Here is a 13,337-nt window from a genome sequence, read left to right on the forward strand (position 1 = left end):
TCTAAAATGTTTGAATATTACAAAGATCAACTCACAGGCTGAGGTGCTTGATGCTTTGAATAGTTAAGGTACAATACATGGAAGTGTTCAACTGCGTAAAGTCAGATAATAGAACAACTGGGACATTGCACATAAATTGCTAAATTGCCACCAAACAATAGTTGGCCAAGCTACCAGAGTATTAAAGTGATCGTATATTGTTTGCAGTAAACTTCCAAATTAAAAAAAAAAATGTTTTAGACATGCAGTTCAAGAAAGAAATAAAAGGGTTTTTGCTTTTCGGAGGATATGCCTTTGAAAAGAGAAATTCTGCACTGTGTTAGAGAGAAATAGAGGTCGTTCTGTGTGTTTGAAATATATGAACATGGCTGTTCTGTAATGGTTATGTTCCTTCTCTGCCTGTAGTTAGAAACTGAATTAATCTTAAGAGGGAGGAAAAAAGAGTGACCTTTTTCAAATCATTCTTTTTTTCACTGAATATATTAATCTATGTATGTTTGGAAAAAGCCTAGAATTTTTTTTATAGCTGGAAAGTACCTCAAAATTCATGACCTTTAACAAAATACCAAAAAGTGAAAAAACAAGCTAAAAGAGAAAATGGTTTCCACTCAAGCCCCTCTGTTTAAGGGTATGAGTGATTTTGTAATCTGAGATTCTGTTTTAGAGTCGTCATGAGAACATTCAAACTCTTTTGGAACATCTGTAAGCTTTTGAGCTCCCATGGGAGATCCAGACAGCATCTGTAATTTGGCATGTTTGTAGGAGGCATGTCATCCGTTAAATTTTTTCCCCCCCCTCTTCAGCGTTCCTTCTTGTGCAGTTTTTTTCGGACCAGACGGAGGCAAGGAGACCAGTGCTTGCAATAAATTTCCCAAGCAGTCAGCAGATGCCAGGGCAGTTCATAAAAATAACTTAAAACAAAACAATCCATTATCCCTTCCCCCTACCCCCCAAGTCCCAAACAGGAATGGAAAAATTCTTAAGACTATATAAAGAATAGAGAAACCGCCAAAGATAACTCTTGGAGTTCTTCCACGTGCTTCAGAATTTTGGTCTGCTGTATGGTGTGTTGGGAGCTGGCATTTACCGCTGGGACCTTAGGCATTGTAACAACAAAAGGGAGTAAAGAATGAAAGTTTTGTAAACAAAGAGAAGATCCCTTAACTAATAGATGAGTATTTCCCCCCAAAGGGTGTGCTTTTTTAGAAGCTGATGTCATGTTTCATGTGTCTGTGTTTAGTGAGGAAGTAATGTTTTGCTTAAGAATGTGCCTATTTCTGAACAAAATTTCTATTAAATGCTATGGTTAAATATCAACATTTAAGCTAAATATAAATTTGTTCCATCTGATAGGAATTTAGACCCATCTTTACATTACCCTGTTGAAAAAGAGTTGGCAAATCATTATTATTAGTTACCCATGTTTGTAATATGACACAGATTAGTTTTGATTGTGTGTCTATGTGGGGAAATGCAAAACTGGGTTCATTTTTATGTTTGTCTCTGCCTGTATTATCCTCTAAAACATTCTGTTTTTAATCATGTAGCGGTTAAATATGTGCCTTCTTTTTCTACAGCTTCAGAAGAGCAATCACTGAAGTGTTTGGGAGCGTAATGATGCAGGGAAGAAAGAGTTGTTGTGGTTTCCCAATCATTTGGGACATTTTTATGTTGAAAGATTAACAGTTTGTATCTTTGTGTTGCTTGCATAATTATGCTGAGGTTCAGTATCTCGTAGTAACACATTCACACCTAATTTTTATTAAGGAAAGCGCTGTATTTTCACTGTGCTAGGGCAGGAAAAAAAATTCCTCCTATCTGTGATTTTCTTATGCATAGACTTCTGCTTCTAGGGKTTTTTTGTTGTATGCAAACTTTCTCTAACTTCTGCAGATAAAGTTAAAAAAAAAAACAAAAAAAAACAAAAAAACAAAACACATTCACAGTTTGTCCTTACAGTAGGTTGGTCTGCTGAAGTGCTACCTCAAGCTTCAGTGCCTGTTGATAGAATGTAGTACAGAGCCCAAACTTCTTCCTGAAGGTCTGTGATCCCCTCCCATGTTGTCTAAGCACTAACCTAGCGTGAGCAGAAGTATACTGTCCATATAATGTGCAAGATGAAGATTACAGCACCGATGAGCTGAATTAACAGCTTATCGGGCCCTTCCGAGCTATTTTAACTTGTTGAAGTACAGGGTAAAAATAAAAAAAGCAAAATATAGGACTGAATGAGGGTAACTTTCTCCTGTAGTGGGATGTACGATGGCTTAGGGACTGTTGAATGCTAGGCTAGGGCCAAAATCATGAGGAAGGTGGGGCTATATAGTTGATAGCAATGGAAAGGTAAAATAGTACTTGGGAGGGAAAAATTGCCAAGGAGAGGAGGCGAGCTTATCTCAACTGCCAGTGGAGCTTTGCTTGAAATTACCCCTTTGTGATTCTTAAACCTGAACCGATGGAGAGTGTTCTGGTTTGATGCTTTGTGGCCACGTGGCTGCAGCAGTTGTGATCCAGTAATAGGTACTTTGAAAGTAAATTTAGTTCTACGGCACTGTGGCTTAACTTCTGATTTGTGCTGAAGTGACAGACACTTGCCTTGTCTTTCTGATAAGAGAGTGATGACACAGAATAATTATACCTGAGCTGTCAGCCTTTCAGACTTTCTTAAATATTGTCATTTTCTTAGGTGATACGTTTTTGGGGGGAGGGGAATAACTGGCTTCCTCAGCAACGTGCTGCAATTTAAGAAAGTGGCTGCCCAGTGAAAATGCAACCTTGGTGTTCATAAATCAGCCTGTTAAACAGAGTGCCTCGTGGCCACTTGTCTACCAGGAATATACGTGTGTGCAAGTGATGGGCAATCTATCATTTGATTGCACCCGTGGAATAGCTTCACTTGGCTTCCAGTCCATTTGCTAGTGCTGAGACCTTCTGTTGTACTAAGGCTGTTCTGGCATGTATCTACTTGACACTTGCATTAAAACAGGTCCCATTGGTGAGTTGCTTATAGTAAACAAGGGTGCTGAATAGCTGTACTGGATATGTGGCTTACTCGCACGGGAAAAGCTGTTTGGTGTCTTCCATTTTAGCGTGGCTTAGTATCCCTAGCAATTCATAGTTAATTTAGTTCTGTGACATTTGGGGCCTAGTGAGAGAATTTGGGGTTGTTCCCTTTGCTTTTTTTTTTTTTTTTTTTTTTTTTCTTTGAATAACAAAAATCTTTTCACTTGTCAGTGTGTTGGGTATCCAAGTGATATACTTATGCAGGTATTTTGGGGAGTACAGTTCCTTTCAAAAATTGACTGGTTGTTGAATGGGTTTGGGGGGTTCTTTGTGAGAAAGGCATAAGGTGATAGGACATGAGGGTAGAATCAAAGTTTTGGAAAATACTGACCAGTGCTGTGGAAATTGAGGTTCTTGGACCTTATGTATTCATCAGACGTTTGTTTGTTTGTTTGTTTTTGTTCACAGATTTATTGCTATTAGTGGTAGGAGCTATGATACAGTTTTTGACCATTGGTTTCTTGATGGGAGAGTCTGATATCTGTAGCTGCCAGGAGTTCTACTGCTCTGTCTTTTTGATGTCAAACTAAAGACTTGTTATACCACAGAGAACCTACCGACTATTTTTCCCACGAAAAAGGGAAAGGTATAAGCATGGTTATGGAATATACAACATGAATATCTATGTGTATTCTATAAGATAGTGCTGCTGTTCAGATGTGCTGAAGTGCCAAAAATCCTAAACAAGCTTATATTTTGGAAACTTTGCTAGATAGTTCCAAACATTCAGTAAAGAGAGATTTATAACTCTTCCTGTGTGTTCTGAAGTCTTTGAATTGCAGAGTTGAATATTACTATCCAGTTAAACTCTAGACGCAAAGATTTTGATCTTGTAAAATGCACATTAAGAATTGGATTTTCTTCCCCTACATCTAATTTTAATACTTCCTACTTAAAATTATTAAACATACTAAGCGGTTTTGAAGTTGCTAGGTCTCCTACTTRTATTCAAATTACCTACGTTCATTGTAGAGAAATTTTGAAAATATTTGAAAAATTATCATGTTTTAAGGTGAGTAAACTGCATTGTCCTGTGTGAGTGACAAGCAGTAAAACAATAATTGTTTAATTAAACTAAGAAAAAATTGAGCAAGATTAACTGTCAGTCTTAAAGCTAGATTCTAAATTTTAAATGTATAACTGCTTTGAAATTTCTGAGAATTTGTAACTTAGCTTGACTTCTGGTTTCTGTTTTCACAAATCGGTTAAGATGGTGATAATGTCATACTGTGGGAAACAGGAAAATTCAGTACTCGAACGTAAGCAGACAGTAACACTGTTTCTGGTAGAAAATCTGAGGTCAACAAAATGCCCACGAAGAATATCCTTGATTTTTCAGGGTAGAATGGAAACAGATCATCTGGAACCTATGGTAGCAATGGGCAAGTTAGTGAGAAAGGAGAAAAAAGTATTAGATGTTTTCTTTATCTTTTCTTTATCTTTCCTCTTTTTTTCTTTTTCCCTTCAAACCAAGTACTCAAGAAAGACACTGGTTTTAACATTGAATAGAGGGCATGAATTTATTCAACTCATTCCCTGAAGATCAATCTTGTTAATGTGAGGATTTGCCCAGTTTTGCCAGGGGTGTGTCAGATTTTTTTCCCCTTGTTCACTGCTGTCTATTAAAGCTTAACCACGTGTGGGTTTTTAAGACTGCCTAGCATTTGTGGGGGAGGAGTATAGYATCTGCCAATATGAAGCAAAACATACTCAACTCGCCGCTCGGTRCAGCAGTGAAATTATATCCTTTGTCAGATGAATTCACACTAAATCACAGCTGTGGCTGTCCCAGACAYATGGTAGGCTAGCCAGTAGGAATCAATTGGGAATCAATAGGGGATCAATGTTAATACTGTGCTACACTGGTGCCGCTGGCTTAGAACAACAAGAGAAGGAAGCTTGTGTACGGTGCATAGAATAAATTGAATTAGCAATATGGGATGCAAAAAAAAAAAAAAAAGTAACACGTTGTGGAAAAATAAATAGGCTTTATGAGATGAAAATTAAAATATTGCGTAACATTCTCTTAAAATGCGTTTTTTCTTTATAATTGAAAAAGGCGCGGCTGTCAATATTGTCTGCATTGGCCAACATACGTGACTTTTCTAGTGTCTGTTACTRTGTTGTGACAGTCTAGATTGTTGTAAAGCAAGGTATTTTGCATAATTAGTAAGAAGACGTGTGAACAGATGAGCAGTAATTCTTAAAAGCTAATGATTGCAAATTCTCTTGCTTTTTTATTTTTTTGGATCTAGTCCAAGATTAGCAGACAATCAACTACCTCAATGTATAGTTTCTTAATTGGCCTAAGCACACTTTATTGCCAGCTGGTGCCCAAAGCTATGGCTGTGCCTTCTGACCTTCCCTTGTCAGCAGTCAGATCAGCTTGCTGATGCTTGAAAACAGGTTTTTTTTTTTTTTTTTTTAATTCCTGGACTAGAGTTCATTTGGATCGGTAAGCTGATCTGACTTGACACATGGCTTCAAGATTGTTACAGCCACGACAAAGGCAGCGAGCAGGGTGAGCCCGTCCCTTGCAATAACGTGGAATCTTACACTGAATTACGCCAGTCTAGAAATCACATTGTCCGTCCAAGACTACAAGCTGGAAAAACTCTGTTAACCAACTTCAGCTCCTTATCCACTTCTAAAGTTGCTTGGTTGTCTGTGGATGTTTCTTTGTGTATATTGTACATTGTGTATATACACAGTTTAACTAGTTTCAGTTGCTTGGAACTCATGTCCTATTCAAGTCTCATTGGAGTCCAGAAATTTTGAATTTCCTTAAAAGGGATGTATTTATTTGTGTTTTTGAAAACCTCTAATGCTGATTGTCAGGGTCAGGCTACTGTAAAATGAAGTTGTGGTTATGCATTTGCCTATGGGGGARGAAAGGGTGCACAGAAAAAGGTTACTTTTCGCTACAGTACCCCTATTCCCCCTGAGCCTGAGGGGTTTCAGAGCTGCATCTTCCAGGAAAGCGTCCCAGTGACGAGAGGGTTACGCTGGTCTCTGTAGGTCGTTCTTCATTGCTTCTCTTTGAAATTATGTTACTGTGGTAAAGAGAGAAGGAATAAAATCCAGTATTCTTGCTAGGGCACTTGCTTTGGAGGTGGGGGAAGTCATGGATTTTTGTTCCCAGGCTTGTTTCTTTGTTTTTATCRGAGGACTGTTTAGTGTGAAATGCAAGAAAATGTCTATTTTTTCCCCCTGACTTTATATGCAGTTTAGCTTGTATTGTTTAACTGCATGTAGTTAGAGTTCTAATTATTCTCTTTACTATTTCTGAATAACATCTTTATTCAAACACAGAAGTCTTCTGTTTTTAATGTCAGCCTTTGAATATAATGATTTATATATGCTTGAAATGATGTAGAAACTATTTCTGTGAAGAAGCTTTTTCAAAGACCTCCTGTTTTATAGAAGCCACTTCTTTAAATGAGGCAARGAAAAATATTCTTCTGAAAACTCTTCAGTTTTATGATTGGAATAAATGTGTTTATGGTCATACATCTCACTGAAATAATTCATGTATAATTTGACCTACACTTCTTCCTCTTATGTCAGGAGAGTCTCATGAATGAAGTGTAGCATTGACATTAAACTTTGCATGGCAAGAGTTTCTTAGCAGCTTGATCTGAGAACGTTATGTATTTTAAAGGGTGCACTAAAGTTATAATTTCAGTGGGGGGATAATTTACCTTGTATTATACAGTAAAGATTTTTTCACTAAATGAGCGTTATCTTCCCCTGCGAGTTGCTTACAAGCAGTATTGCTACTTGTTTTGTCAAATTTAGTTCTGAATGTTCTTTTCCTTTCAAAGTGATCAGTATCTGAAAATAAAATGGATTGCAAAATGAAGGTRTGTATTCATGCTGTGTTTATAATGCATACGAGGTTTTATAGTAAAATATTTTTAACTCAAGACTGATYTTTCTTTGGCTGGAAAACTAGTTAAATTTGCCGTGTGAGTTAGTTGAACATTCATAGCAGAGAGATTTTTGAGTCTTGTTTCCGAGAGGAATTTATTGGAAATTTGCCTCTCATGCCTTCAGTTTGTAAGCATTYGTAGTATTTTTCTGATGACGGTTTCTTTTCTCATGTTGTGGAGCAATAGCAGGAAGATGCATCCTCTGATATGGCARTGTTCAGGGAATTTTTCTACCTTTGATCTTGTGACACAAGAAGTATAAAAACRTGTAGCTTGCTGTAGGGATCATCTCTTACCTAGCTAGTCCAGGGTACTGTTTAATAACGGGAGGAGATCTTCTAAAATAAGGTACAAAACCTTAAGTTAGGATGGCTGTGAGATTCTGTTTTAGGTTAGGTTTTAAAAGAGCTARTAATTAGAAGTTGCTAAAATGTGCAGCATGAGGTTCAGGCTTTCTTTCACAGAATTTGTAGCATCACATATGGACAACAACATCTGACATTGGTAGTRGTTAATTAGGTGCTTGGGTGCTTTTCTTTTTTGCTGTCAACAGCATTTTATTTAATTTCTTGTTCTGTATYTCATACTATGTTGAAAGTTTTATACATAGATTGGACTGTGCAGCTGATAATACAAATTGGGACGTTTCAGGCAAAAAGAATAATTGAGTTCAAAACTCAGCTTAAAATTTCAGCATCTTAAAATGTTATCCATTTTCGCTAGCATGGATGTTTGAATTGCACTTAGATTAGCTGTGGTTTAAACTCTTCACGTGTGCTCTGTCTTTCAGAGAAAGTGGAGCATGATAACTGCAATATCACTGAAAAGGTCTATTTGCTCTTTACTTGGCTTAAATAACTGGAAATAGCAATATTTGATGTTGCTTTCTTGCTTATTCAGGCAGATCATAAATGTAGCTCTGTTTAAGCTTTTCCGTAAGAGACATTTGTTTTCTACAGCTGAACAGCTCAGTTCTATAAAGAAGAAAACACATTCATTATTATCAGCAGTGAAAATTCTTGCRTTATATCTGTATTAAAAAAAGCTCTCAAAAGGTTGATTAGAAGTACGAACTATGTTACTCTGTGTGGCATGTTGGGCAAATATAACAATATGATTGATTTATTTTGATTATGAAAATTTTGACGAAACTTGGTATTGTTTCATTTCCTTTTTAATGTAGATTATAAAATGATCATACTTTAGGCTTACAGTTTTCTCTAACTGTTCATTGTAGAGAAATTTTTCATGGTTGTAAAAGAGAAGTAACTGAGAAAGGTAACTTAAGATATAACTTATGAAAATGCTCTAGGTATTTCTTTGGGTATAGAAAGAAAAATTTCCTGCTTTTAGGATTTGCATATAGTGTTTTTCACTTGCAGAGTTGTTCTGGCCTGYGGTTTTCTTTTTCACTGGAAACTCAATAGTGCAAGTTTAGCTTGTTAATCTCTTGTAGAGAAAATTTTTCTTAAAAGGAGACTCTTCTTGAGTTCAGCTTTTGTTATGTTGAATAGGAATACTGGCTATATGTTTTCCCATTATGGAGTAAATATACTTCTAGTGAATAAAGCCAGATCTAAGGAAGAACTGTAGTGCCTGAAGTCTAAGTTGTTATGGAAAAATCCACTGTTCAATAGCTGTCTAATCTCAGTGTTCCCTAAAGTTGCTTCCTTTTTTTCTGCCTGAATGTTCCCTCAGTTCTGCATTTCTGCTTATATATATGTTTGTAATAATGATGGAGTGTCCCATTTGAGTCTTCATTATACTGATAATTTAAAGCATCACACTGAYACCGGCAGATAACATGACGCTGTTAGTCTTGAACAAGGAGTTTGCTGGGACTCTGCAGGTTTGAGAGCGGGGACAGAGATTTTGAGAGTGTAGAAACTTCTCCGTGTCCTCCCGTTCTCCTCCTTGCCCTTCTGCAAACATCTGGCTTTCCGCTCATTTTATTGGAGGTCTGGGACATGWCTGTACTGTGCAGTTACKCAGGGTGAAAGCTGCTGGATGGAGYTGAGGGTCCTGGAACTCCCTCTCATCTTTCTCATACTGCTCCTGGGGTGTAGAACCTATTGCAGTCCTTTCCCTTACCAACTTYCTACTTGGGCATCACCTGCCCCATGTTCTGGTTTTGCTTTGCGCTGAGAAGAGGGAAATTTGGGCTAAAATTCTTGCTAGAGGTTGGAGACTGGACACTTGGTTAGAAGGGATTCTTGTGAGTTCCAGTTATCTCTCGGGACTACGTACTTTCACGTGCTTTAGACAAAAAATAATCTGGRGAAGGTTTGATACGAGATTTAAATGTATTTCAGACAGAAGCTAACCATGTCAAACTGTGTGTATTTAATTCAKATAATTAAGAAAAAAGCATAGATCAACACTTGAGCCTACCAGATTTGAGCACTTTGAAACACTGTCCCTAAGGACCAATTCTTTCTTTTGCAGCTGCAGCCGCCTTCGACACATTCAGAGCATCCTGACRCAGAGCAGCAAATCTCAACCTGATGGAATCCTTTGCATTTTGGGTTAGTTTTCTCTCTCTCTCTCTTTTTTTTTTCCTTTTGTCCTCACTGTACTGATAAAGATGCCATGAAAAATGAATGTCATTTCTTACTCCACCTCTGCCCCCACGCTCCCAGCCTGTTTCTCAGTGAGGACAGCTATCTGATTGCTACTCTTTTCTCCCTAAATAATTCATTTGGACTATTTACTAATTTCAGGCAAGCTTGCTAGTATAGTAATAATGATATCAACATTCTTCCAAGCCTTATGAAAATTGAGTGGCTGGATAGAAGAGAGAATCTTTGTTAATGTCCACAGTGAAGGAAAGATGGGGAGAACTTAACCTGTATCTATTTGGAGTAAACGGTTGTCCAGGCAGTGTTTGTGTTCTAGCTGGCAATTGAAATAAAAGCTGAAGGCTGAAGGCACGTTCACTGTGGCTGGTTCTGCCACATTGCTGGGGAAGTGGAAGGCACTAGCAGGTGCTGTGTGTGTTTGCGAGACTCGGTAGGGAAGTTAAAGGACTGGAGAAAAACCTAAGAGTGCCAAGGTTAGGGATCATGATGTGCAGGGCTGGCGAGGGTGGTGTTCAGGAACARGCTTGGTTTATAAGAGATGCATGAAAATTTGCAGAAAAGCTAGCAGCAGAATTAATAAAACCTGAATTTAGGGGAAGGGATGCTTAAGATCCTTGGGAGAAATAATTCAAAATACATTTTAAAAGTCATGTGGGAAGCCTGGGCGGCTGTTATAACTTACATGGTAGCACAAAAAGCACATGCAATTTCAGTGCTTTTTAATTAATCTCAGGGTAGGGGGAAAGAGCAATGCAAAACAAAGCTGTACGTGCAGATATGATGTAGGAAAGTAACAGGCTTTTCGTACAGCTTTAGTATCATGTTGTGTGTAACATTGACTTTTGTTTCTAAATATATGGTTGTTATTAAGCTATTAAAGGAAATTTCAGGAATTCTAATACCTAGAGAATAGGATTAGAGAGTGATTATGTAGATTATGTATAACATTTAAAGATGGAAAATTTAGTGTAGTCCTGTAAAAGCTGTGAATGCTAATGGGTTTTGCATTAAGAAATGATACAGTGGATAACTTGCTGCCATAGCCTGTTTTATTTTTTGAATGGTGTAGCAAGAAAACTTGAAGAAGCTTATTTGCTAGACCATGAAAAATTGGTAAAAACACAGAACCTTRTTCTATTTTGATAGATGCTGACTGTATAACAACACTCTTTCTATTCCACATGCTCTTCTGTAATAGTTTAAGAAACCTTTTGGTTAAGTAGTAATTTTACCAGCTGGAAGTTGTATGTGGTGACAGTGTGGCAACCTTGCARCAACACTTAATTTTACAAGAGAAAGTACTTGGTTTTGCCTTTGATGCCAGTCCAATTTTGTAAAATATAACAAACTGTGCCAACTCTCAATTCTCACCRTATATATGTAGTACTCTTTGGCTTTTGTTAATTCTGAAGCTGCGGTAAGTCCCAAGCATAAAAGCAGTCACTCAAAATAAGAGATGTTGTTTCTATGGCATTAGAGAAAACATTACGTGCAAAAGAAATCCTGTTCTGTAAGCCTCAGTGTAATGTGGAGTATTTAAAACCTTGCAGATGACCATGCTTCTTAATAAATAAGCATTTCTGTTATGGAAATATATGAAGTGTGTTTTTTCTCATTAGATTTGTGCTTTTTACTAATCTCTTTCTGTACCCACAATAGGACTGTTGTTGTCTAATCTGACCTAATATAGGCTATAGCATTTCCCACATAACTTCTAGTCTAGCAGCAATGTCTCTGTTATAAAGAGATTAAGTCTGTCTTCAAATAGAAGCTTCAGATGATAAAGTTTAAGTATTCTTATGTCTTGAGTCCTTTTGATTTTTATGAAAACCAGRGAGTGTCCTATACCCACGTTTTTCTTCCAGTCAGCGCATGATGTATTTCACTTTGCTACTTTTAAGTACCTAGAGTTAACAACTCCCCCCTTCCCCCTTAATTTTATATATTGGACTATAAGATAAAGTGATATAAACTCTCATAGCTTTACTTCAGTTGGATTAATATTTATACTGAAATTAAAAATAGCTTGGTAAGKTGCCAAAGAGAGGGGAGAACTTAAGCTTGATAAAATTATTTAAAAGTAGTTGCAGCTGATTTTTAAATAATCCTATATTTCTYATTTTAAAATGATCGAATGGTAGCATACGTCCGTTCTTTGCCAGAAAAAATGACATTACAACTGGCGCAAAAAAGAAATTTGGAGGTGGGGAGAGAAGAGACATGTCTGCATGTCAGACATGTTTTTAATTAAACTTGTGAGGTGTGATTCTTCTAGAAACTGGAGTTTATCRCTGTTAAAAGTTGCTAAGAAAACTGTATAAGAAACTCCCTAAATTATACCGTAAACTAATTTTTTTAAGCAATGGCATTTCCCACTTCTTACCTTTTAACAGAGGTTTCTAGCTCACCATTAAGTTAATCTGGTATTTGAGGATGTATATTTARTATACAGCGTTCCTTCTTTACGAGTTTTTAGGAAATGTCTGTCCTACGTAGAGCTGCTGCTCTTAGGATGTGGGAGAAATCTCACCAGCGTTTAGTACCTTGAAGTGCTTGTTCATCCCGTTCCCTGTCTAAATGGAGACTGTTTCAATGATTAACGTGCCTGGCTGTTAGATGGCTGTTTCACAGTTGCCTGATGGCTTGGGGCGGCTGTCAGAAGGTGATCTGTCCGTTCTCTCCAGCCTCACCTTCCTGCTAGCCTCCCACCTTGTGTCCCTAGAGCTCACATGGCTGTTAAACGGGTTATGAAACAACTCTTCTCCGTTTTGAGAAACGGGGAATGTCAAATATGCATGGCTGGGACAAAGAGAAAGCAAGGCTGCTTTTTACATGTAGATTATGTTTGTATCAGTTTAGCAACTGGTGCCCAAGCACGTGAGATAGCTGAGCCTTCTCAAATACTTTTTGTCTCAGAAAAGGGGTTGTCTTGACCTGTCCCTAGATTGCTCCTCTTCCCTTTCCTCCTTTCCCTCCCCACATGCATTTTGCATCAGTTCTGGTGCTTGTTTGATCTTGTGCGCTGGCTTCATCTTACTGAGCTGACAGAATTTTTCCATACTTGGCTGAACTAGTTTTCTGCCAGCTTAGCGAACTGAATCAGCTCCCTGAGAGGACAGATAAGCTCTGAATACAGGAAAAGAAGGAGCAGGAATGGCTCCTTGGGCAGCGGTGGGCTGCTAGGTAGACTTGAGTCATTGTCTACTACACCCTCGCGATGAGCTGGGAAAGATGGGGAGTTACTAAACTTGCACAGCTCCGCTGGAGCCAGGCCTGTGAGGTTTTCCTAATTAATAGCTTTCCCCATTGTTCTGTTGAGGACTTGTGCTATACTTTCTGGAGGTATCTTATCTTTGCCATTGTTTCATTTCCTGTTTGTTTTCCGCTAAATGTATCTCTTCATTTAACTCCATATGCTTGTGTAGAGTAGTATTGAAGCCTGGGTATGATAAATCCTGTCTGTATTGGATGGTAAAAAATCAGGTATTCTATGAAGTTKTTGGTGTTATGGCACACTGGTACCTTCCCTGCTGGCCTGCGTGTGCTCTGCAGGCAATAAATTCACCGATGTCCTGTTTTTATACGAATTAAGCTTATCAGCTGCTCCTTTGTTAACACCTTCCTTTTTTCTTTTCTTCCCCCTCCTTATGTTGAAAGTATCAACTACCTTTCTTTTCTTTTCTTTTCTTTTCTTTTCTTTTCTTTTCTTTTCTTTTCTTTTCTTTTCTTTTCTTTTCTTTTCTTTTCTTTTCTTTTCTTTTCT

The 13,337-nt window shown here is 37.7% G+C and overlaps 1 protein-coding gene across 1 annotated transcript in view; it reads left to right on the top strand.

Moving 5' to 3' along the window:
* The first annotated feature begins 8,799 nt into the window (after positions 1 to 8,799).
* CUNH20orf194 (chromosome unknown C20orf194 homolog) overlaps positions 8,800 to 13,337 on the top strand; it is a 67,166-nt gene continuing 62,628 nt past the window's right edge. The window contains exons 1-2 of the mRNA XM_026072756.1: positions 8,800 to 8,807; positions 9,441 to 9,520. Of these exons, the coding sequence (XP_025928541.1) occupies positions 8,800 to 8,807; positions 9,441 to 9,520 (88 nt within the window). The remainder of the gene's footprint in view (positions 8,808 to 9,440; positions 9,521 to 13,337) is intronic.

Source organism: Apteryx rowi, unplaced genomic scaffold (genome assembly GCF_003343035.1).
Source record: "Apteryx rowi isolate R43461 unplaced genomic scaffold, aptRow1 scaffold_35, whole genome shotgun sequence".
Taxonomy (NCBI): domain Eukaryota; kingdom Metazoa; phylum Chordata; class Aves; order Apterygiformes; family Apterygidae; genus Apteryx; species Apteryx rowi.